A 26,993-nucleotide genomic window follows, 5' to 3' on the forward strand; every position below is an offset into this window, starting at 1 on the left:
AGTACACATATATGGTATCCCCACGTCCGTAATGACCCACCCTATAAAACTGTCCCACTAGTTAGCCTCTTTAGTTAACACCATAAAAAAAGGCAAAAAAACAATGCTTTATCATCATACCGCCGAATAAAAAGTGGAATATCACATGATCAAAAAGACAGATATAAATAAACATGATACCACTGAAAACGTCATCTTGTCCCGCAAAAAAACAAGCCCCCATACAGCTCCATCAGCAGAAAAATAAAAAAGTTATAGCTCTCAGAATAAAGGGATGCAAAAATAAGTATTTTTTAGATAAAATAGTTTTTATTGTATAAAAGCGCCAAAACATAAAAAAATATATAAATGAGGTATCGCTGTAATCGTACTGACCCGAAGAATAAAACTGCTTTATCAATTTTACCACACATGGAACGGTATAAACGCCTTCCCCTCAAAAGAAATTCATGAATTGCTGGTTTTTGTTCATTCTGTCTCCCAAAAATCAGAATAAAAAGCGATCAAAGAAATGTAATGTGCCCGAAAATGGGTATAAAAACGTCAACTTATCCTGCAAAAAACAAGACCTCACGTGACTCTGTAGGCCAAAATCTGGAAAAATTATAGCTCTCAAAATATGGTGATGCAAAAACTATTTTTTGCAATAAAAAGCGTCTTTTCGTGTGTGACAGCAGCCAAAGATAAAAACCCGCTATAAGGCCTCTTTCAACCGTCCTGATATTTCCGGTACCGAAGATGTCAGTGTCCGTGTGTGTAATACTTGCGGCACACGTGTGGCATCTGTGTGCTGCATCAGTACCACACGGACGAGCGCCAGGGAAGAAGCGTTACAGGATGTTCTGTGGCCCGTGCTGACATTAACAAACGGACATGTCAGCGTGTTTTGCCAGTGGACACTCGGTCCATGGAAACACACTGACAAGTGCACAGACCCATTCACTTTATAGGCAAATAGTGCTCAGTTCCTCCTGAGTCTCTCCGCATGGCTGCCCAATGGTATAAAATTCTGTGACACACACATGGTGTCAATATGATCACTGCTCCCCTAGATAAATTCATTGAGAGGTGTAGTTCGTAAAATGGGGTCACTTATGGGGGATTCTGCTGTTTTAGCACCTCATGCGCTCTCCCAGTGGGTCATGGCACCTGCAAACCATAACAGTAAAATCTGGCACTTCTTCCCTTCTGAGCTCTGCCCAAACAGTGGTTTACCCCCACATATGGGGTTTCAGCGTACTCAGGACAAATTGCTCAATAACTCTTAGGGTCCAATTTCTTCTGTTACCCTTAGGGAAATAAAAAATTGGGGGTGAAAAAATCATTTTTGTGGAAAAATTATGTATTTTTATTTTTACGGCTCTACGTTATAAACTTCTGTGAAGCACTTGGGGGTTAAAAGTGCTCACAACACATCTAGATGAGTTCCATAGGGGGTCTAGTTTCCAAAATGGGGTCACTTGTGGGGGGTTTCCACTATTTAGCCACATCGGGGCCTCTCCGAATGCGACATGGCGTCCGATCTTAATTCCAGCCAATTTTGAGTTGAAAAAGTCAAATGGAGCTTCTTCCCTTCCGAGCTCTGCCGTGCGCCCAAACAGTGGTTTACCCCCACATATGGGGTATCAGCGTACTCAGGACAAATTGCCCAACAACTTTAGGGGTCCAATTTATCCTGTTACCTTTGGTAAAATTAAAAAAAAATGGATCTGAAGTAAAAAATTTTGTGAAAAAAAGTTAAATGTTCAATTTTTTTAAACATTCCAAAAATTCCTGTGAAGCACCTGAAGGGTTAATAAACTTCTTGAATGTAGTTTTGAGCACCTTGAGGGGTGTAGTTTTTAGAATGGTATCACTTTTGGGTATTTTCTATAATATAGATCCCTCAAAGTGACTTCAAATGTGATGTGGTCCCTAAAAAAATGGAGTTGTAAAAATTAGAAATCACTGGTCAACTTTTAACCCTTATAACTTCCTAACAGAAAAAAAAATTGTTCCAAAATTGTGCTGATGTAAAGTAGACATGTGGGAAATGTTACTAAGGCTAGGTTCACATTGCGTTAATGTGTGCACGCTAATGGACAGCGTTGCACGGCGAAAATGTCGCAATTAACGCCGTGCAACGGGTCCGTTAGTGCACCCATTGACAGCAATGTAAATTTTGCCTGCAGCGCATCACTAGCGCGTGCCTTTTTCGGCTCGCGCTAGCGATGTGCCTTTCTTTTGTAGCGCGCCTCGGACGCTGCTTGCAGCGTCCGCGGCGCGCCCGAGGTCCGTTCCCCGCTCTCGCAGATCGGGGATCTGCGAGAGCGGGGACGTTAGCGCGACCCCTAACGCGGCCCCTACAAAAACATTGTGTTAGCGCAATCCGCAAGCGCTAGCGCTAAACGGATTGCCCTAACGCAATGTGAACCTAGCCTTATTAAGTATTTTGTGTGACATATCTCTGTGATTTAAGGGCATGAAAATTCAAAGTTGTAAAATTGCGAAATTTTCAAAATTTTCACCATATTTCCGTTTTTTTCACAAATAAACGCAAGTCATATCAAATTTTTTTTACCACTATCATGAAGTACAATATGTCCCAAGAAAACCGTGTCAGAATCTCCGAGATCCATGGAAGCGTTCCAGAGTTATTACCTAATAAAGAAACAATGGTCAGAATTGTAAAAATTGGCCTGGTCATTAACGCGCAAACCACCCTCGGAGGTAAAGGGGTTAATGTCAGTTGAGTAAAGGAGTAGTTAGGGGTATTTACAAATACTCGCAGTCTTTTTTTTTTTTCGTTCAGTGAGTCTCTCATCAATTCGGATGCACAATTGAACAACGTCATCTAAATTATCAGGGGTCTTGACCCTTGCAAGTTCATCCTTTATGAGTTCTGAAAATCCTTGTTGAAAATGACTCCTCTGGGCAGCTAAATTCCATGTGGTATATGCCACCCAGTGATGGAATCCTGAGGCATATTGAGCTACAGAGTGCCGCCCTTGACGTAAATTATGCCGTTTTTTTCAGCGGTAGCACAACGATTCGGGTCATCAAACACTTGATCCAGAGTTGTGATGAAGGAAATTAAGTCATTAAAGGGAACCTGTCACCACGTTTTTGGAAGATGGGATAAAAATAGCGTTAAATAGGGGCAGAGGTGGGCGTTACATTAGTGTGTGTGTTATGCGTTTATTACCCACCTAAGTTGCCGAAATAACTTTGCAAAGTCTCCGTTTTCGCCTGTCAATCAGGCTGGTCAGGTCGCATGGGCGTTGTCTTCCCCCAGATTTGGCGTAGTTTTCCGTTGGTGGCGTAGTGGTGTGCGCATGCCCAAAGTCCGGAATCCTCTTCCAGGGGATTTAAAATAGCGCGGTGTTCGTTATTGCATTGGTGATCGGTGGGCGCGGCCATCTTCCTTTGGCCGCGCGTGCGCAGAAGCGGCGCTCTGCTGGCCGCGGCTTCAGGAAAATGGCCGCCGCGATATCCATCTGCGCACGCGCGGCATCCCGCGGCCATTTTCCTGAAGCCGCGGCCAGCAGAGCGCCGCTTCTGCGCACGCGCGGCCAAAGGAAGATGGCCGCGCCCACCGATCACCAATGCAATAACGAACACCGCGCTATTTTAAATCCCCTGGAAGAGGATTCCGGACTTTGGGCATGCGCACACCACTACGCCACCAACGGAAAACTACGCCAAATCTGGGTGAAGACACCACGCCCATGTGACCTGACCAGCCTGATTGACAGGCGAAAACGGAGACTTTGCAAAGTTATTTCGGCAACTTAGGTGGGTAATAAACGCATAACACACACACTAATGTAACGCCCACCTCTGCCCCTATTTAACGCTATTTTTATCCCATCTTCCAAAAACGTGGTGACAGGTTCCCTTTAAGAAGGTCACAATTATTTTCCACATAAGTTGAGGCCCATGCAAGAGTCTCATCAGTCATATTACTGATGAAAATAAGCTTTTTTCCTGTCACTGCGGAACGGAGAAGGTTGCATCTGGAAATAGATACGACTTTGATTAAGGAATCCATGGTAAAGATGACAATCCCCACTGAATTTTGTGGCGGCAACAGACTCTATTTTGTGTGCGAGATTATTCTGTTACAAATTGACCCGAGTTGGAGTAATGTTATTGCAACCACTAGGGGCATCACCGGCAGGTAGCGTAGTCAGGAGTTAGCCAGAGGTTAGTACACGGGAGCAGCAGTATAGTTTGGAGGATAAGCAGGTTGTGTAGTGAGGAGTTAGCCAGTAAGTACACTGGAGCAGCAGGTGGAAAGAGAGCTCTGACTACTGGCTGGGAGCTCAATAATCTCACAAGGAAGAAAGGGCAATGCCAGGTTTAAGTAGGGTGTTCAGTTCAGAGATTACAGGGTGGAGCCAATGAGGAACAACACAGGTACTAGTATCTGGGTTAGCAGGAACTGTCCAGTGAGCTGAATAGCTCAGAGGGAAAATCTGCCGCCTGATGCACAAGAACTGCTGGGTTCAAGTTCTGACACAAAGGAACTTCCATTTCAAAGAACAGCAGGTAATGTGGAGATGAGTAGTTAGGATACATTTAGGTATATGCTGTATACAGTCTGTATCACTGTGTAGAATGAAGGTGTGACTGCTGCAGGAAATGTATACACCATCACACATGACAAGGTTAGATACAGTAGCTCAGCAAGAAAGATCACACGCTTGGATATACTGTAGGAGGCGACCTTTAGTAATGACATTTCCTCCCCACATTCACATTCTACATATTTTTTTTACTATCGCTCCATGCCCACCGCTACCTCATCTTTTCTTTTTATAGCTTGGGTTATAATCACCTACCACACAGTGCCTGCACTCCGTTGGCATCTGTATTAAGGAATAACCGGTCCCTTCAGATGCTTGACCTGTCGAATAACCGTCTGTCTGGTCCTCACTTCAATGACTTGATGGAGGCTCTGTCCAGTCCAGAGTGTAGGATAGGAGCATTAATGTAAGTATGGAGACGTGGGGTGGGGGCAAGTTATACATAGATTTTATTATTTCTTGGTATGTCAGTCTATGAGATAAACTCCTGGTTTCATTTTGTTGTGACGTCTCTACTGATATCTGACTGTCTCATCTCCTCACATCACTTATCTATGACATGTAATGGATATATAAGAAATGCAATCTCCAGCTATTATTCTTACTATTCTACTACTGTAAATGGTCAGAGAATGAGAGGAGCCGCATCACATGGAAATACATTGGGGGAGACATTTATCAGATGTAATCTGTAACGTGCAGTATAGAAATTATACCAGTGACAGGAGCCATCGACGGAAGACTTGGCCATTTATAGTCCTACTCTGTACCATGCACAACAGATCAGAGGGCGCAGATAAACCCCTCACACTGGTTACACCTCATACATTATAGACGGGTACATTAATTCTTGCATGTATAGGACAAGCATCAGATTTGTGTAAGAAAAGAAGCGTCTCCTGGGCCACAAGTTCTGCGAGATCCATTATACCACATGCCCCATGCAGATGAATTTGGCACAATTCGCAAGAACTTTCTGATCTCACTGTAGAAACATCTTATAACAGTGACATATGTGCTCCATTCTGGTGATTGGTTGACATTTCTGGATTTCACTAACAGTTGGGGCATTTTCTCTCCACATTCACAATGTACAGATTTTATACTAACTCTCTGTGAACGTATCACTAACATCTCATCTTCTTATTCTTACAGGTTGGTTGGTAATTATCTTCCAGAATCTTCCTGTACCCAGTTGGCTTCTGGAATAAGGAATAACAAGTGTCTCAAGGTTCTTGACCTGTCTAAAAACCAGCTATATGGTCCTCACTTTAGTGACTTGATTGAAGCCCTTTCCAGTCCAGACTGCGGGATAGAGGAACTACAGTGAGTATGACAGTTGTGTAGGGGACGGTGGCGTGTGCGTATAAAACACATACAGGATGGAGACATGCGGGTATAAGAGGTTTGTCAAATTAGCCTCACCTTAATAAGGGATGGAATCCCATTTGTAACCAACAACACATTTAATGCGCAACACACTGACAAAACAGTTAAAAATGTTGTGCAGAACACAAACTCAAACTGACAGTGTCGCTGTCAGAGGTAACATTTTCCTGCTGTGACTGAGACAAGTGATGTGCCATAAATTCTATAATGCCATCCGCTTCCTAGCCTCTTATGCTTGCCAGAGACAAAGGAGGCCCATTCTGTCTTGTGTTTGGTAGGACTACTGCCTAGAAGGCAACTGCAAGTGGTTGTGCTTCTGCTGCTTGTAGCGGCTCCCATATTCTTAGCCATGGTATAGGTTTTGAATAACTTTTGACAATCTTTTCAATCCCAACCATTCAACCCTTGCCAAAAAAGACATAAATATAAATTTTAAGTAGGTAGGTACACATACAGAAAAAAAAAAGTGACATCAGACCGCAGGATATGTGTGGCAAGTATGGTTATCAAATTGTACTAGTAAAACAGGTGTGCAGATAATGACATGCACAGTTAATTGTCTGCATAAAAAAATGTAATGACAGGATTTTGAGAAGACTTAACTAGTTTTTATGGACAACCCCTTTATCACCTATCTGAAGGAGAGCTGATAACTTGCTGATTGATAGGGGATCCATTCCCGGAACCCGCAGCAATCGGCAGATAGAGGAAAACTTTTCCCTAATGGGAAACTTTAATCCCCGTTAAAAAATGTCTCGGCTTTCTGATTTTTGAGTGACCTGCCATTCATTCTCTATGGGACTGTCGGAAAAAGTTGAGCACTCAGCAGCACCATAGAGAATTAATGGAGCCAATGTTGCCTGCTCCTCCATTCTATCAGGGATAATATTTCCCCGTGCTGCCGATCGGCGCAGGACCCAGTGGTCAGATCCCCTCGATCAACAAGTTATCATCTGTGCTGCGGAAAAGGTGAATATACATAATAAATGGCAGTTATTTTGATGATAAAAATGGCCAAAGAGATAAAAAGTGGGACGAACATTGGATTGCGTACACTCATGAGTACAGAATCTAAGGAAATCCTCCTAGTGCAGTCACTAATATTGGGGTCTGTTTTTGTTCCAGCATGCAGGACAATGGATCTCCTAAAGAGAACGAAATAAGAAGACTGAAGGAACATAAGCCCACTATGAAGATAATTTACTGAAGGAACCAGACGCTGGAACTGCGACCACATGATGTCTGCACTCCTGAACCAAAAGTCAACGATGGCTTCAAACTTTTAGGCTATGTGTACACGTCTGAAATTTCTGCGGCAATTCCGCAACTCCCTGCCATGGGTAAAACGCATGCGGAATTGGCATCCGTTTTTCCGCTAAACACTAGCGTTTTGCAAGCGTAATTAGCTTGCAGCATGCTAGCGTTTTCCAAGCGATCTGTAGCATCGCTTGGAAAACTGATTGACAGGTTGGTCACACTTTCAAACATAGTGTTTGAAAAGGGTGACCAACCTTTTACTATTGATGCTGCCTATGCAACATCAATAGCAAAAAGATATAATGTTAAAAATAATAAAAAAAATAAAAAATTGTGATATTCTCACCTTTCGGCGGCCCCCGCAGCCTACCCGCTCCTCTCGATGCTCCCGGCAACTCCCGTTCCCAGTGATGCCATGGGCAACAATAACCCCAGGTGATGTAGCATCACGCGAGACCGCTACGTCATCCAGGTGATTCACGCAATGTATCTCTGTGAATGGGAGCTGGCGGGAGCATCGCTAAGGCCTGGGCTGGATCTGGGGGCCGCCAGAAGGTGAGTATATAACTATTTTTTTATTTTAATTATTTTTTTAACACAGGATATAGTGCCCAGTCCCTGGAGGAGAGTCTCCTCTCCTCCAGACACTGGGTACCATCCGCACATGATCCACTTACTTTGATCATGGTGGGCATAGCCCCATGCGGAAAGTAAGTGGTTCAATATATTCCTATGTGTGCGGAATCGCCCTGATTCCGCACAAAGAATGAACATGCTGCGTTTTTTTCCGGAATGCGTTTGCAATGCGGAAAAAAAACGCAGCATGTGCACAAAAAATGCGGAATGCATTAAATATGATGGGGTGCTTATGTAAGCGTTTTTGTAGCGTTTTTTTCTGCGGAAAATGGCAGAAAAAACGCGAAAAAAAATGTGAAAAACGTGTGCACATAGACTTAAAGATATTCACCCCTCTCCTTTGAGCTGGTTTCACATATCATTGTCTCCGGTACGTGTGGTGACAGTTTTCTCATGTACCGGAGTCACTGACACACGTAGATGAATGGGTCTATGCACATGTCAGCATGTTTTCACGGACCGTGTGTCCATGTGCAAAACACGCAGACATGTCCGTTTTCACCTGGATACACGGGCCGCAAAACGTGCCACACACGTGCACACGGAGAACAGTGCACACTGTCCTCCGTGTGCACGAATGGCCGCAGGGGAAGTAGCGCTACCGTAAGCCGCTGTTCCCCGGCAGCTGGTGCTGAACGCAGCTCTCATCCATTCTTCCCTGCTCTGCCAGCGAGCAGTGCGAGCAGGGGCAAATGACTGAATGAAAAACCCAACGTGGGGTCCCCCTATGTTTTTAAACCAACCTGGCAAAACACAGGTGTGGGCTGCTATTCTCAGGCTGGTAAGGGGCCATGGATAAGGGCCCCCCAGCCTAAAAACAGCAGCCCACAGCTGCCCAGAGAAGGCGCATCTATTAGATGCACCAGTTGTGGAGCTTTGCCCGGTTCTTCCCACTTGCCCTGTAGCGGTGGCAAGTGGGGTAATGGGGGGTTAATGTCACCTTCCTATTGCAAGGTGACATTAAGCCCAGCGTAGTAGTCAATAAGACACCTCTCCATTACTAATTTTATAGTTGGTAAAGGGTTCAATAAACACCACACAGTAAGAATAAAGTATTTTAATGAAATCATACACCACACAGTTTTGCCATCTTTATTGTTTCTGCTAATCCAAGCGACGCCGTTGATCTCCTGTAAAAAAATAAAAATAATAAACCAACAATATACTATACCTCAAAAGCAAAAAGTCCACAGAATATCACAAAGCCGATGAACCTGGACAGCACTTCTTTAAATACAAACTGACAAAACCTTATTTTTTAAGCACCATGATCATTTGGCAGGGCTCAAAAAAAAATTTTAAGATCTGATCACAAACCAATTTTTGTAAACTATACTAGTTTTTATTTATAACATACAATAAAGTAAAATTTTCAGGAACAAGAAAGGTCACTGGAAAGAGTGGAGGTCAAAGATGTCCACACCATGGCATAAAAATGGCAGATTGATTCAATCGGGCAGGTTAATTAAATATGGCAAATAATAATGAAAGAAGAAGTATTTTACTTAAAGCATTAAAGTGCATAGTGCATATCAGTGCATTCACAAATCATTACAGTATATAACACAATTTGCCACTAGATGGTGCTATTGAGTCCGCCACACAAATCACAAAGAATCTTAAGTTTTTGTCAATTACTCCTTTACTGCCATAGAAAATGGACACACCAAAGGTAGCATCAGCTGCCAAGTATCAAACTACAGTTCAGATCATTTGCATAAACATCAATCTTTAAGCAGAAGTTCGATGTAATCAGAGAAAGCTTTGGCCCGCTGTTCTGTCTCCGCCATCTAATTGTTACCCCCGATTATTTGTTTGCATAATTGCAGGTTTCTCAGTTTTCAATCTACAGTAATTGATCTATATTCATGCCTTTATTCATCTGTGGTGTTTTGGCTCCCTCTAGCGGTCAGAGTCATGTTGACAGTTCTATTTTCTGTTTTTGTATTTTCCATGTCTGATTCTCCTCCCCCTTTGCAATGCATTATGGTAGCTCAGCCTCCATCTCCCTCCATTTTCCTTTCACTTCCTCCAGTTTGCTTTCAAGGAAAGACGCTTACACTTCATCCCCCTTGCGATTGCATTGCCGTTATGTCTTTATGCTTTCTGTAGATAATTTCTGCTCTATATTAGTCTAGCTTAGCCAGTTGTACTCCTAGTTCAGTTACTAGCCTTCTAAATGTCATGCATAACGTTTATCATGTGTAGTATGTATTTGTTCTATACCATGCACTGATTCCATGTATATCATTGTTCACAGTTTCACCGCATCAATATACCACTATGTTTAATAAAGCACAGACTCAACCACAGTCTCCTTATTGGACTCCGGTATAGCGGTTTAGCTGACTGTATAGCTATGTGGGGCCTGTCTCATTTAGTGAGGACAGAACACCCGCAGCCCCCAATGCCCCTCTTCGCTTCTCAGCCCTGTTCCTCCAAAACCAGCTTCTCCACCATGACAGAAGATCAGCTCTCTACCCTCCTGTCAAGATCACATCTCACCACTTGCATGCTTGACCCGCTCCTGTCCCAAATCATCCCTAACCTCGCCACAGTCTTCATCCCAACCCTAACACATCCATCCTCAAAAAGCCCTCCCTCGACCCATCCTCTGTATCTAGCTATCGCGTGATATCTCTTCTCCCTTATGCCTCAAAACTACTGGAACAGCATGTTCATTTGAACTGTCCCCCCACCTCTCTTTCTTTTCCCTCGTTGACCGGTTACAATCTGGCTTCCGACCCCATCACTCAACTGAATCTGCCCTAACTAAAGTCACCAAGGACCTTCTAACCGCCAAGAGCAAGCAACACTACTCTGTCCTCCTTCTCCTGGACCTGTCTTCTGCCATCGACACTGTCGACCATTCCCTCCTGTTACAGATTCTCTCATCTCTTGGCATCACAGACTTGGCCCTATCCTGGATCTCGTCATATCTAACAGACAGAACATTCTGTGTCTCCCTCTCCCACACCACCTTCTCACCTCCCCCCTGTCTGTCGGTGTCCCCCAAGGCTCAGTCCTAGGACCCCTGCTCTTCTCCATCTACACCTTTGGCCTGGGACAGCTCATAGAATCCCACGGTTTGCAGTATCATCTCTATGCCTATGACATGCAGATCTCACTTCCTTATTGACCAAAATCCCACAATGACTATCTGCTATTTCAGCTTTCTTTTCTGCTCACTTTCTAAAACTGAACATGGACAAAACAGAATTCATCATTTATCCCCCATCTCACTCACCTACCCATCAATGTTAATGGCTTCTCACTTTCCCCAGTCCCACACACTCGGTGCCTCGGGGTGATCCTCGACTATGCCCTCTTTTTCAAGCCACATATCCAAGCCCTTGCCTCCTCCTGAGGACTCAAACTCAAAAATGTTTCCCGGATCCGTGCATTCCTTGACCATGAAACCACAAAAACACTAGTGCATGCCCTTATCTCCTGCCTCGACTACTGTAACCTCCTACTGTCTGTCCTCCCCTCTAGCACTCTGGCACCTCTCCAATCCATCCTACACTCTGCTGCCCAATTAATTCACCTGTCTTCCTGTTATTCCCCAGCCTCCCCTCTCTCCCAAGCCCTTCACTGGCTTCCTATTGTCCAGAAGCTCCAGTTCAAAACCCTAACTATGACATACAAAGCCATCCACAACCTGTCTCCTCCATACATCTGTGACATGGTCTCCAGGTACTTACCCACACGCACCCTTTGATCCTCTCAAATCTTCTTCTCTACTCCCCTCTTATCTCTTTTTCCCACAACCGCATACAAGACTTCTCCTGTGCTTCCCCCATACTCTGGAACTCTCTACCCCAACACATCAGACTCTCGCCTACCATGGAAACCTTCAAAAAGAACCTGAAGACCCACCTCTTCCGACAAGCCTACAACTTGCAGTGAACCTTAGTCTGCTGAACCGCCGCACAACCAGCTCTACCCTCTCCTACTGTATCCTCACCCATCCCCTGTAGGCTGTGAGCCCTCGCGGGCAGGGTCCTCCCTCCCTCTGTACTTGTGTGTGCCTTGTTTTGCTCATGTTTATTGTACTTGTCTATAATTGCCCCTTCCACGTGTAAAGCACCATGGAATAAATGGCGCTATAAAAATGAATAATAATAATAATGTTAAGGATGTGTACAATTTATGGCATACAACTCCCCCAAAGGGCATACAAGTGCCTACGTACAGCAGTCCTGTTTTAGACATCATAATTCATATTGAATAAACTTAGGTACATATATAGATCATCACCTGGATATCTCGATGCTCACTGCGTGTGCCAGGTCCTTAGCCCTCCCGCCCCGACGCATGCGTTTCGCCGTCCTGCTTCTTCAGGGGGTGTGTCCTAGGTGGAAGGGGTGTGTGCTTAAATACTGATGCTAGCCAATAGAAAAAAATCACGCCGTTAGTTGTTAAGGCATACTGCGCATGCGCAAGTGAAGAAATCAGCCAATGAAAGAGGAGTACAGCAAATGATGACGCGGCTGTTGCCAGGTCACATTGCACATGTGTATGGAGCGCCCCCACACCGCCGCAGGGCCGAGGGGTACCCGGAGCCGGGCCTCTGGGTCTCTGCTCTGGGGTTGTCACGGTGGCTAGACCCGGTCCGTGGCCCTGTCTGTCAGTGGGGGACGTCCAGTGCAATAAGTGGTGTTGTAACGGTGCAGTTGTGGGATGCAGGTCGCGGTAAATAACGAGGACACCAGGTTGCAGTCTCTTTACCTCTTTACTGGAGATCTCTGAGTCCTCAGTCCAGAATACGGTTCACCAGGCTGCGCAAGTCCGGCCGGTCCAATGGCACCTCCAGAGTTCACTTCACAGGTGGAAATCGGTGCCTTCCTTCTTAGCGCTATGTGTTGTAGTCCTTCCCTGCTGTGCTTACGGAAAGTACCCCACAACCGTTGTGTCTGTTTCTTAAGTTCCCTCACAACTCGATTAAATGATGTTCTTCTAATCTTCCGTCCCTTCCTGATGTTACAGTTAGAACGGCACCCGTTTGTCGGATAGGCCTGGAGTTCTTCCGGGACCCTAGAGACGCCCCTCTCCCACAATTGCCTCCCAAGACTTCATAGGTGATATGTGTTAGACAGCCCGCCTGAGACTGACTGTCCTGCCGCTGTTTAGAGTATTGCTTGAAGCTGATTGTTATAATACTCCCTCGGCGTTCCGGCCACCGGTAGTGCGCCTCAGTAGGGTGTTGCTCCGGTCTTACAGCACGACCCCTACTGGAATTCTCCTATTGCTTGATCTCGTTTCTCACTCAGCACAATCTATCTCGCTTCTAGTCCTTTCTGGGTCCCGCCGCTTCCCGGAGCTGGCGCGGACCCGTTACGTTCTTTTCAATGCCAAGCCTCTGTCAGAATCCCACCCCTGACAGAGACCCTACTGTCTCTTCCTCCACAACACCCTCTGCCACTAGGTGTTGCTTCGTCCAATCCAGTCAGCTTTCTCCTCTAACTTCCTGCCTGACCCCCAGTTTACCCACTATGGTGGGGAGTGGCCTAATGAATAGCACCCTTAGCTCCCCCCGGAGGCCCGGCTGTGAAATGTATTGGTGTCTGTGATACCTGATCAGATGAACTCCTTCAGTGCCATCAGACGCACCATGGCTCCCCATAGTGGCGGAGCCACAGTACTGCAACGACCAGGACTCTGGGGCGCTGCATGTAGATAGCGGATCTCCCTAAATAAACTGGATCTCCCTAAACAAATCAGCCATTGAGAGAAGAATACAGCAAACGATGACGTGGCTGTTGCCAGGTCAGATTGCGCATGCGTAAGTAGCGGATCTCCCCACACAAGCTGCATATAGTACAAAATGATTACAGGTGATTTTTCTAAACAGATAAATAGCAAAATATTGCTACATTTAGACCACATTTGGACTTTTTGTTTTTGATATAAAACTCTTCTTTACAAGAGGACTAAATTATGGTGGACTAATACCTCACTACGGAATTATGCTGCTCAAAAAATGATACCAAGGGGGCTTAGGATTCGAACCTATCCAACTTTTGAACTTGATGAGATCCTCACGGAAAGATGGATAAAAGCAGCTAATACTTGCTCCATGGAATGTATCCAAAGTATAATGGAAAAATGATAAATCCATGAAAGTTATTGAACAAGATATTGATACCCTTGGTAAGGATTTACAACACTGCATGAAAACTGAAGAATATATAGAGGCCCTTCACAATGTTGAGAAGGATTTTGAAAAGTGGGAGAGGACAATTTGTACTGATAAGCAAAAGAAATTCGAACGTGATTTAAAAGATTACCAAACTAAAAAATATTTAGGTGGCAACTGACAAAACCAGCTAATCAAAGAAATATATCAAGAAGTTCCTCCATTCAGTCCCTGTCTTCCATGGGGGAAAGAAGTACCTCACTTTTGGAATCTGATTGACCAAGAACACATCAGTACTACAAAAAGAGAGGATATGAAAACCTGCAAACATGATATAGTAACGAAACATTGAAGGTAATTAATTTATCTACACATGTCCTGACTGCAGAACAAACGTCACTCTTACAAAAAGGCTTAATCTTTACCCCATCGTCTCAAATAGACATGTTTTCGTCAATAAGAGATATCCATCTAATTAATTCTAAAGAAATTACATCATAAAAATGATCTGTATGAAATGTTTCCTACGAAAGAAGAAAGACAAGCAGTGGTGATCATAGAATCTTTACTGGAGGAAAATGAGGACGAGGTAAGTGTCTTTCCCACACAATTAGTTCCAACCTCAAAAAGATTTCCCCCATTGTCTTAGGTTCCTGCTGTGGAGGTCTTTACTAAGGTGGTTAGTAACGAAATAGAAAAATTGAGATTAAATTCCAGGAATAAATTTAACTTAGGGTACTGTCACACAGTGGCATTTTTATCGCTACGACGGCACGATTCGTGACGTTGTAGCGATATCGTTACGATCTCGCAGTGTCTGACACGCTACTGCGATCAGGCACCCTGCTGAGAATCGTACGTCGTAGCACATCGTTTCAAACTTTCTTTCGTCGCTTGATCACCCGCTGACATCGCTGGATCGTTGTGTGTGACAGCGATCCAGCGATGTGTTCGCTGGTAACCAGGGTAAACATCGGGTAACTAAGCGCAGGGCCGCGCTTAGTAACCCGATGTTTACCCTGGTTACCAGCGTAAAAGTAAAAAAAAACAAACCGTACATACTCACCATCTGATGCCCGTCAGGTCCCTTGCCGTCTGCTTCCTGCTCTGACTGAATCCGGCCGTACAGTGAGAGCAGATCACAGCGGCGACGTCACCGCTGTGATCTGCTCTCACTTTCCGGCCGGCAGACAGTCAGAGAGGAAAGCAGACGGCAAGGGACCTGACGGGCATCAGATAGTGAGTATGTACGGTTTGTTTTTTTTTACTTTTACGCTGGTAACCACGGTAAACATCGGGTTACTAAGCGCGGCCCTGCGCTTAGTTACCCGATGTTTACCCTGGTTACCCGGGGACTTCGGCATCGCTCCAGCGCCATGATTGCACAGTGTGACCGCAGTCTACGACGCTGGAGCGATAATCATACGATCGCTGCGACGTCACGGATCGTGCCGTCGTAGCGATGTAAATGGTACTGTGTGACGGTACCCTTAAGCCAAGAGGAGAGAAAGGCCTTAAAAGAGATGGAACTTTGGGACGATATGGTATTCAAAAATGCAGATAAGGGCTGTAATATTGTGATATGGCCGATTGTGATGAACAACAGGCTTTTAAATTATTAAATGACTCCACTTGTTACAAAGCACTTACTTTCAATCCGACAATAAAATTTCAAGAAAAGCTGATAAGTATCTTATCAGAAGCATTTGAACAGGGCATCATTCCCAAGAGACTATTGGATCTTTATAAAAAATAAAATTCTAAAATGGCAATGTTTTATTTAATTCCAAAATTACATAAGGATGTGGAAAATCCTCCAGGAAGACCAATAGTCTCTGGGAATGATAGCCTTTGTGAGGTTATTTGTAAAATAGTTGATCATTATTTGAAGCTTCTTGTATCTGAACTAACCTCTTATGTAAAAGATACCACTACGGTGCTTGGACATCTAGATAATATGGTTTGGATGATAAGATGTTACTTGTAACCACAGATGTGGAAGCATTATACACATCCATCAAACATCAAGATGGAATTAGAGCAGTTAATTAGTTTCTTCAGACCAGTGATATTGACAAACCAATGGCTGATCTTTTGATAACCCCGTTGGAGTTCATTTTAACTCACAATGTGTTTACTTTCAAGAAAAAGATTTACTTTAAACAAGGTACTGCAATGGGGGTGGCTTGTACTCCCTCATATGCTAATCTTTTTTTGGGATACTGGGAACGCAAACATTTTTTGAGCAAATCCATTTCTGGTATTGATAAGATCCAGAAATGGATTCGCTATATAGATGATATTTTTTTTTTTCATTTTTGAAGGTACTATGGAGGAGTTGGAGGAACTGATGGAGAGACTAAATAATAACAGATATAACATGAAATTGACATTTAAATACGGAAGAGCAGTAGAATTTTTGGGTTTGTTAATCTCCACAAAACCTGATGGACACATCACTACAACAATTTTCAGAAAACAAACAGCTACGAATTCACTCTTGGAGGCCACCTCTTACACCCTAAAAGTGCAATCCAAGGAATACCAGTTGGTACCAGTTGAGATTAAAAAGAATTTGTTCTGAAGAAGAAGACTTTTTGTTACAATCAGAGGAACTTTCTATAAGTTTTAAAGCTAGAGGATATAGCCACCGTATCATTAAGAAGGGGTTTCAAAGGGCCAAAAATTCATCAACAAATTCTCTTTTATATGAGAATAACTCGACAACTTCACAAAAGACTACTGAAAATGAGGTACGACTAATTACTGATTTCCACTCTCAGTGGTATAGTTTCAAACAAATCATTGGTAAACATTGGAACATTTTATACACGGATCCCATTTTGAAGAGAATTTTACCCCCAAATCTGTCTATTGTGACTAGACACTCAAAAAATCTTGGGGATCGCCTTATGCATAGCCACTACAAACCTAAACAGCAAATTAAAAGGGATGGCAACAGTAATGGGTTTTTCCCTTGAGGGCTTTGCAAAGCTTCTGCCAACTTAATTAAAGGGAAGGAATTTAAGAATCATGACGGATCTAGAACTTATGAAATCCGCAAACATATCACATGCAGCTCCAAAGGGGTAATCTATTTAGCAGACTGTCCATGTAGAGAGGTCTATGTTGGCCTCACGAGTAGGGAGCTTAAAGTGAGGACTAGGGAGCATTGTCTGGATATTGTGAAGGCGAAAAGCATTGTTAATGAGTCGGATTTAAAAACCCTTCCAAGACATTTTAAAAAGTTCCATCACTGCAATCCCAACCTTCTTCAGGTTCGTGGTATAGATTTGGTCACCTTGGGATTTAGGGGTGGTTATTTGGCAAAACAATTAGCCAAAAGAGAAAGCTGGTGGATTTTCCAACTTGGCTCATTAACACCGCAAGGTCTTAATGAGAATTTTGGGTTTGGGGCCTTCTTGTAGGTTGGTAACTAATTTAAAAGTTTTCATGACATAGGGACACTGTTAATCTTGTTTTTGTATATGTGGATTTAATTGTTTGTTTTTATTTCAGTGTGTACTTACCTACTTGATGCCTTTTTATGCCGGTGATGATCTATTGAGATGAGGCTTGCGCTCCTCTCAGATGATCCTTGACTGGAGCCGTGACTATTTGAAATGGATTCTTTGGAGTCCTTATATACTAAAGGAGATGGAAGAAAGAAATTGAGGAGGAAAGAAAAGAAGTGGAAGAAAGAAGAAAAATCCAGTTATAGTTTTTTTTTTACATAATTATGGATTATTGATGGACGTTATGGTTTTATAAGAGATGGAATTCGATTGGACACGTTTTAGTAGGCGATTGTATCGTCCTCCTTTTTTTCACTTGTGTTCACTCATTAGTTGTTATTGACCAATGTATTTAATTATCATTGGTTAGCTTATATGTAGATTTTATGGTGATTTCATCAACATTATCATTAAAATTGATCTGTGGTTATCACTTATGTCACTTTTTAACTTTTTTTTTTTTTTTCACCATTATGAATACTCTATTTTGGCTCTTAATACTGATGTCATTGTTTATTGGATCACTGTTGTCATTTTTTAATATTTATTCACCGCATCTCCATTATAGTCACTTTATTTCACTCATCACTTCTTTTACCCCCTTTTTCATTTCTGTCACATCATTTTATTTTCTTCACTAGTCATGGATGGTCAGCACATTATTTCATGGGATATCCTATTATATCGGGTATTAACGTGGGACAATATAATTTCACTTGTTTGGCCCAGAATATATAGAGCATTTATATTATGCGGGGCATCAGATGGGATATTTTATGGCCTATTATTAATCTACTTATTTAGTTGCGAGCTTTATGGGTAATGGTTTGACTAAGTTCATATATGACAGTGCGCATGTTTTGGTCGAGCGTTCATTCAGCTCCATTGATCAGCAAATCAAAATGCGGTCACCATCTTTCCTTGCCCCAATAGGGAGTGCGGGGGTAAAATTGTGTTCCGCGGGATCACTGTCAGTGGTCTCTATTTTATGGAATGTGATGCAGTACCTACACTTGCGCCATTAAATCATAATATGACCTGTGCATACGTTTTGCTTCCAATTTTATGTGTTAGTATAGAAAAGCATTTAATTATAGGGTATTCTCTTTCTCTTCTTACCGCGCATGTGCAGTTTCTATAGCGACCAAGGTTGTTTATAGTCAGCATTTCCCTTATTTTTTATCTCCTCATTTGGTAGAAATTGGTCTGAATGTAGCAATATTTTGCTATTTATATGTTTAGAAAAATCACCTGTAATCACTTTGTACTACAGGTCCTTCTCAAAAAATTAGCATATAGTGTTAAATTTCATTATTTACCATAATGTAATGATTACAATTAAACTTTCATATACTATAGATTCATTATCCACCAACTGAAATTTGTCAGGTCTTTTATTGTTTTAATACTGATGATTTTGGCATACAACTCCTGATAACCCAAAAAACCTGTCTCAATAAATTAGCATATTTCACCCGACCAATCAAATAAAAGTGTTTTTTAATACCAAACAAAAAAACCATCAAATAATAATGTTCAGTTATGCACTCAATACTTGGTCGGGAATCCTTTGGCAGAAATGACTGCTTCAATGCGGCGTGGCATGGAGGCAATCAGCCTGTGACACTGCTGAGATGTTATGGAGGCCCAGGATGCTTCAATAGCGGCCTTAAGCTCATCCAGAGTGTTGGGTCTTGCGTCTCTCAACTTTCTCTTCACAATATCCCACAGATTCTCTATGGGGTTCAGGTCAGGAGAGTTGGCAGGCCAATTGAGCACAGTAATACCATGGTCAGTAAACCATTTACCAGTGGTTTTGGCACTGTGAGCAGGTGCCAGGTCGTGCTGAACAATGAAATCTTCATCTCCATAAAGCATTTCAGCCGAGGGAAGCATGAAGTGCTCCAAAATCTCCTGATAGCTAGCTGCATTGACCCTGCCCTTGATGAAACACAGTGGACCAACACCAGCAGCTGACATGGCACCCCACACCATCACTGACTGTGGGTACTTGACACTGGACTTCAGGCATTTTGGCATTTCTTTCTCCCCAGTCTTCCTCCAGACTCTGGCACCTTGATTTCCGAATGACATGCAAAATTTGCTTTCATCAGAAAAAAGTACTTGGGACCACTTAGCAACAGTCCAGTGCTGCTTCTCTGTAGCCCAGGTCAGGCGCTTCTGCCGCTGTTTATGGTTCAAAAGTGGCTTTACCTGGGGAATGCGGCACCTGTAGCCCATTTCCTGCACACGCCAGACTCAGTCCACTGCTTCCTCAGGTTCCCCAAGGTCTGGAATCGGTCCTTCTCCACAATCTTCCTCAGGGTCCGGTCACCTCTTCTCGTTGTACAGCGTTTTCTGCCACATTTTTGCCTTCCAACAGACTTACCATTGAGGTGCCTTGATACAGCACTCTGGGAACAGCCTATTTGTTGAGAAATTTCTTTCTGGGTCTTACCCTCTTGCTTGAGGGTGTCAAGAAGGCCATCATTGACATCTGTCAGGTCGCTAGTCTTACCCATGATGGGGGTTTTGAGTAATGAACCAGGCAGGGAGTTTTTAAAAGCCTCAGGTATCTTTTGCATGTGTTTAGAGTTAATTAGTTGATTCAGAAGATTAGGGTAATAGGTAGTTTAGAGAACCTTTTCTTGATATGCTAATTTATTGAGACAGGTTTTTTGGGTTATCAGGAGTTGTAGGCCAAAATCATCAGTATTAAAACAATAAAAGACCTGACAAATTTCAGTTGGTGGATAATGAATCTATAGTATATGAAAGTTTAAGGGTATGTGCACACGTTCAGGATTTCTTGCAGAAATTTCCTGAAGAAAACCGGAAATTTTCTGCAAGAAATCCGCATTTTTTTTTTTTGCGTTTTTTTCCCGTTTTTTTCGCGTTTTTTTAGCATTCTGCAAGCGTAATTAGCTTGCAGAATGCTAAAGTTTTCCAAGCGATCTGTAGCATCGCTTGGAAAACTGACTGACAGGTTGGTCACACTTGTCAAACATAGCGTTTGACAAGTGTGACCAACTTTTTACTATAGATGCAGCTTATGCCGCATCTATAGTAAAAGATAGAATGTTTAAAAATAATAAAAAAAATAAAAAAATGCTTATACTCACCCAGACATCTCCTCGGCGGCGTCCGGCTCCTCTTCCTATAGCTGGTCTGTGCGCACAGGAACTTCCGTGACGTCACGGTCACGTGAGCGGTCACATGACCGCTCACGACCAATCACAGGACAGTGACGTCATCGGCAGGTCTTTCGCCGCACACCAGCTACAGGAACCGAACGGCAGCGTGCAGTGGAGGCGGGAAGACATCGAGGGTGAGTATAGGACTGTTTTTTATTTTAATTCTTATTTTTTGACCACTTATATGGTGCCCAGTCTGTGGAGGAGAGTCTCCTCTCCTCCACCCTGGGTACCAACCGCACATAATCTGCTTACTTCCCGCATGGTGTGCACAGCCCCGTGCGGGAAGTAAGCAGATCAATGGACCCCTAGGTGTGCGGAATCCCCTGCAATTCCGCATTTTAATGAACATGTTGCTTTTTTTTCCGCAATGCGATTTTTTCGTGGAAAAAAAGGCTACATTTGCACAAAAAATGCGGAATACACTTAAAATAATAGGAGGCATATGTAAGCGTTTTTTTCGCGTTTTTATCACGTTTTTATAGCGAAAAAACGCGAAAAAAACGCTAAAAATCCTGAACGTGTGCACATGGCCTTATTGTAATCATTACATTATGGTAAATAATGAAATTTAACACTATATGCTAATTTTTTGAGAAGGACCTGTATATGCAGTTTGTGTGGGGAGATCCGCTACTTACGCATGCACAATTTGACCTGGCAACAGCCGCGTCGTCGTTTGCTGCATTTTTCTCTCATTAGCTGATTTGTTTAGGGAGATTCAGTTTATTTAGGGAGATCCGCTATCTACGCATGCGCAATGTAACCTGGCAACAGCCGTGTCATCATTTGCTGTACTCCTTTGATTGGCTGATTTTTTCACTTGCGCATGCGCAGTATGCTTTAACAACTAACGGCGTCATATTTTGGTGATTTTTTTTCTATTGGCTAGCATCAGTATTTAAGCACACACCCCTTCCACCTAGGACACGCACGCCAAAGAAGCAGGGCGGCGAAATGCGTGCGTCGGGGCGGAAGGTCTGAGGTCTTAGCAGTGGCACACTCAGTGAGCAACGAGATATCCAGGTGATGATCCATCTATATACCTAAGTTTATTCAATATGTATCATGATGTCTAAAACAGGACTGCTGTGCGTATAGGCACTTGTATGCCCTTTGGGAGAGTTGTATGCCATAAATTATACACATCCTTAAAATTGATGATTATGCAAATGATCTGAACTGTAGATTGATACTTGGCAGCTGATGCTACCTTTGGTGTTCATTTCCTATGGCAGTAAAGGAGTAATTGACATAAACTTAAGATTCTTTGTGATTTGTGTGGAGGACTCAATAGCACCATCTAGTGGCAAATTGTGTTATATACTGTAATGATTTGTGAATACACTGAAATGCACTATGCACTTTAATGCTTTAAGTAAAATACTTTTTCTTTCATTATTATTTGCCATATTTAATTAACCTGCCCGAGTGAATCAATCTGCCATTTTTATGCCATGTGTGGACCTCTTTGACCTCCACTCTTTCCACTGACCTTTCTTGTTCCTGAAAATTTTACATTATTGTATGTTATGAATTAATAAAAACTAGTATAGTTTAAAAAAATTGGTTTGGTTTGCCCTACCAAATGATCATGGTGCTTAAAAAATAAGATTTTGTCAATATACTATACCTGTCCGGCGTTCAGTCAGTCCCAGGCCGTAATCCATATCTGGGGAATGTACAGTTTACAACCGGGAGCGGTACTAATGCGACCGGCCCGGCAGTAAACTACTGGAGAATGAATGAGACGCAGTGGGCGCAGGCTCAGTAACTAGCGGTGATGTCACTGAGTCTGTGCTCGCTGCCGGCATGAACTCCTGTAACCTCAGGACGTGGGAGAATGCAAGTGATGAGGTCACTGTGAGGCCGGGGTCACACTAGAGAGGAATACGGACGTATGAGAGGCGCAAAAAAAATGCATTGCACACTGACCAATGTCTCTCTATGGGGCAGCTCCTATCTGCTGTATATTTCTCGGCCGTATTTTACGGACTGTGAAAATCATAGCATGCTGCGTTTTGTCAGCGTATAGCGCAAAAAATCCGCCAATGAAAGTCTATGGGTAAAGCCGGTAATTCAGTGCGGTGTACAGTAAAATCACACTCACAGTTGGAATAGAATAGCTAAAATAAATGCCTACACATAGAATAGGTGTGTATATATATATATATATATATATATATATATATATATATATATATATATATATATATATATATATATATATATATACAGACCAAAAGTTTGGACACACCTTATCATTTAAAGATTTTTCTGTATTTTCATGACTATGAAAGTTGTACATTCACACTGAAGGCATCAAAAGTATGAATTAACACATGTGGAATTATATACTTAACAAAAAAGTGTGAAACAACTTAAAATATGTCTTATATTCTAGGTTCTTCAAAGTAGCCACCTTTTGCTTTGATGACTGCTTTGCACACTCTTGGCATTCTCTTGATGAGCTTCAAGAGGTAGTCACCGGGAATGGTTTTCACTTCACAGGTGTGCCCTGTCAGGTTTAATAAGTGGGATTTCTTGCCTTATAAATGGGGTTGGGACCATCAGTTGGGTTGTGCAGAAGTCCGGTGGATACACAGCTGATAGTCCTACTGAATAGACTGTTAGAATTTGTATTATGGCAAAAAAAAAAAGCAGCTAAGTAAAGAAAAACGAGTTGCCATCATTACTTTATGAAATGAAGGTCAGTCCGTCCGAAAAATTGGGAAAACTTTGAAAGTGTCGCCAAGTACAGTGGCGAAAACCATCAAGCGCTACAAAGAAACTGGCTCACATGAGGACCGCCCCAGGAAAGGAAGACCAAGAGTCACCTCTGCTTCTGAGGATAAGTTTATCTGAGTCACCAGCCTCAGAAATCGCAGGTTAACAGCAGCTCAGATTAGAGACCAGGTCAATGCCACACAGAGTTCTAGCAGCAGACACATCTCTACAACAACTGTTAAGAGGAGACTTTGTGCAGCAGGCCTTCATGGTAAAATAGCTGCTAGGAAACCACTGCTAAGGACAGGCAACAAGCAGAAGAGACTTGTTTGGGCTAAAGAACACAAGGAACAGACATTAGACCAGTGGAAATCTGTGCTTTGGTCTGACGAGTCCAAATTTAAGATCTTTGGAACCAACCACCGTGTCTTTGTCCGACGCAGAAAAGGTGAACGGATGGACTCTACATGCCTGGTTCCCACCGTGAAGCCTGGAGGAGGAGGTGTGATGGTGTGGGGGTGCTTTGCTGGTAACATTGTTGGGGATTTATTCAAAATTGAAGGCATACTGAACCAGCATGGCTACCACAGCATCTTGCAGCGGCATGCTATTCCATCCGATTTGCGTTTAGTTGGACCATCATTTATTTTTCAACAGGACAATGACCCCAAACACACCTCCAGGCTGTGTAAGGGCTATTTGACCAAGAAGGATAGTGATGGGGTGCTATCCAGGATGGCACATCAATGTGAGCTGTGGCAATAAGGTTTTCTGTGTCTGTCAGCGTAGTGTCCAGAGGCTGGAAGCGCTACCAGGAGACAGGCCAGTACACCAGGAGACATGGAGGGGGCCGTAAGAGGGCAACAGCCCAGCAGCAGGACTGCTACCTCCGCCTTTGTGCAAGGAGGAACAGGAGGAGCACTGCCAGAGCCCTGAAAAATGACCTCCAGCAGGCCACAAATGTGCATGTGTCTGCACAAACGGTTAGAAACCGACTCCATGAGGATTGTCTGAGTGCCCGACGTCCACAGATGGGGGTTGTGCTGAAAGCCCAACACTATGCAGGACGCTTGGCATTTGCCACAGAACACCAGGATTGGCAAATTCACCACTGGCACCCTGTGCTCTTCACAGATGAAAGCAGGTTCACACTGAGCACATGTGACAGACGTGACAGTGTCTGGAGACGCCGTGGAGAGAGATCTACTGTCTGCAACATCCTTCAGCATGACCGGATTGGCAGTGGGTCTGTAATGGTGTGGGGTGGCATGTCTTTGGAGGGCCGCACAGCCCTCCATGTGCTCCCCAGAGGTAGCCTGACTGCCTTTAGGTACAGAGATGAGATCCTCAAACCCCTTGTTAGACCATATGCTGGTGCGGTTGGCCCTGGGTTCTTCCTAATGCAGGACAATGCTAGACCTCATGTGGCTGGAGTGTGTCAGCAGTTCCTGCAATATGAAGGCATTGAAGCTGTGGACTGGCCTGCCCGTTCCCCAGACCTGAATCTGAATGGACACATCTGGGACATCAAATATAAGGGTTGGGGGTCACTTGGGGAATAGTGATCACAAAATAATAAGTTTTCAGGTCTCCTTTAATAAGATGTGTAGTAGAGGGGTTACAAGGACACTAAACTTCAGGAGGGCAAATTTCCAACGGATGAGAGAGGATCTTGGTGCAATTAACTGGGACGATATCCTGAGACACAAAAATACACAAAGAAAATGGGAGATGTTTATTAGCATCCTGGATAGGACCTGTGCACAGTATATACCGTATGGGAATAAACATACTAGAAATAGGAGGAAACCAATATGGCTAAATAGAGCTGTAATGGGAGCAATAAGGGACAAAAAGAAAGCATTTAGAGAATTAAAGGAAGTAGGTAGTAAGGAGGCATTAAATAAATACAGAAAATTAAATAAATTCTGTAAAAAGCAAATCAAGGCAGCAAAGATTGAGACAGAGAGACTCATTGCCAGAGAGAGCAAAAATAACCCCAAAATATTCTTTAACTATGTAAATAGTAAGGAACTAAAAAATGAAAGTGTTGGCCCCCTTAAAAATAGTCTGGGTGAAATGGTGGATGAGGATGAGGAAAAAGCCAATATGCTAAATGACTTTTTTTCATCAGTATTTACACAAGAAAATCCCATGGCAGACAATATGATCAGTGATAACAAAAATTCCCCATTAAGTGTCACCTGCTTAACCCAGCAGGAAGTATGGCGGCGTCTAAAAATCACTAAAACTGACAAATCTCTGGGTCCGGATGGGATACACCCCCACATTAGATACACACTGCAGGAATTAAGTACAGTCATTGATAGACCATTATTTTTAATCTTTACAGATTCCATAATAACAAGGTGTGTACCACAGGAACGGTGTATATCAAATGTGGTGCCAATATTCAAAAAGGGGACAAAAACTGAACTCGGTAATTATAGGCCAGTAAGCTTAACCTCCACTGTGGGTAAAATCCTGGAGGGCATTCTAAGGGATGCTATGCTGGAGTATCTGAAGAGGAATAAACTCATGACCCAGTATCAACACGGGTTTACTAGGGACCATTCCTGTCAGACTAATCTGATTATTTTCTATGAAGAGGTAAGTTCCGGAATGGACCAAGGGAACCCAGTGGACGTAGTGTATATAGACTTTTCAAAAGCTTTTGATACGGTGCCACACAAAAGGTTGATACATAAAATGAGAATAATGGGGATAGGGGAAAATATGTGTAAGTGGGTTGAGAGCTGGCTCAGGGATAGGAAACAAAGGGTGGTTATTAATGGAGCACACTCGGACTGGGTCGTGGTTAGCAGTGGGGTACCACAGGGGTCAGTATTGGGCCCTCTTCTTTTTAACATATTTATTAATGACCTTGTAGGGGGCATTCAGAGTAGAATTTCAATATTTGCAGATGACACTAAACTCTGCAGGGTAATCAATACAGAGGAGGACAATTTTATATTACAGGATGATCTATGTAAACTAGAAGCTTGGGCTTAGAAATGGCAAATGAGCTTTAATGGGGATAAATGTAAGGTCATGCACTTGGGTAGAAGTAATAAGATGAATAACTATGTGCTTAATTCTAAAACTCTGGGCAAAACCGTCAATGAAAAAGACCTGGGTGTATGGGTGGATGACAAACTCATATTCAGTGGCCAGTGTCAGGCAGCTGCTACAAAGGCAAATAAAATAATGGGATGTATTAAAAGAGGCATAGATGCTCATGAGGAGAACATAATTTTACCTCTATACAAGTCACTAGTGCGACCACACTTAGAATACTGTGCACAGTTCTGGTCTCCGGTGTATAAGAAAGACATAGCTGAACTGGAGCGGGTGCAGAGAAGAGCGACCAAGGTTATTAGAGGACTGGGGGGTCTGCAATATCAAGATAGGTTATTACACTTGGGGCTATTTAGTTTGGAATAACGAAGGCTAAGGGGTATTCTTATTTTAATGTATAAATACTGTATATGAGGGGACAGTACAAAGACCTTTCTGATGATCTTTTTAATCATAGACCTGAGACAGGGACATGGGGCATCCTCTACGT

At 43.1% G+C, this 26,993-nt stretch overlaps 1 protein-coding gene and 1 long non-coding RNA gene across 4 annotated transcripts in view; both read left to right on the plus strand.

Annotated features, from left to right (window-relative positions):
* LOC143770555 (NACHT, LRR and PYD domains-containing protein 3-like) overlaps window positions 1-10,147 on the plus strand; it is a 149,840-nt gene extending 139,693 nt beyond the window's left edge. For 2 of the 3 annotated variants that reach the window (XM_077260271.1, XM_077260263.1), the window contains exons 10-12: window positions 4,804-4,974; window positions 5,724-5,894; window positions 7,083-10,147. In XM_077260271.1, the coding sequence (XP_077116386.1) occupies window positions 4,804-4,974; window positions 5,724-5,894; window positions 7,083-7,164 (424 nt within the window). In that variant the 3' untranslated portion in view covers window positions 7,165-10,147. The remainder of the gene's footprint in view (window positions 1-4,803; window positions 4,975-5,723; window positions 5,895-7,082) is intronic. The other variant, XM_077260281.1, reaches the window with a different exon arrangement.
* A 3,753-nt stretch (window positions 10,148-13,900) lies between these two features.
* On the plus strand, window positions 13,901-18,706 carry LOC143770589 (uncharacterized). Its single transcript, XR_013214673.1, has 3 exons — window positions 13,901-14,724; window positions 15,485-16,742; window positions 17,509-18,706. It is a non-coding gene; the product is annotated as an uncharacterized LOC143770589 (long non-coding RNA).
* Window positions 18,707-26,993: the final 8,287 nt, after the last annotated feature.

The sequence above is a fragment of the Ranitomeya variabilis genome, chromosome 1 (assembly GCF_051348905.1).
Source record: "Ranitomeya variabilis isolate aRanVar5 chromosome 1, aRanVar5.hap1, whole genome shotgun sequence".
In the NCBI taxonomy this organism is placed as follows: Eukaryota; Metazoa; Chordata; class Amphibia; order Anura; family Dendrobatidae; genus Ranitomeya; species Ranitomeya variabilis.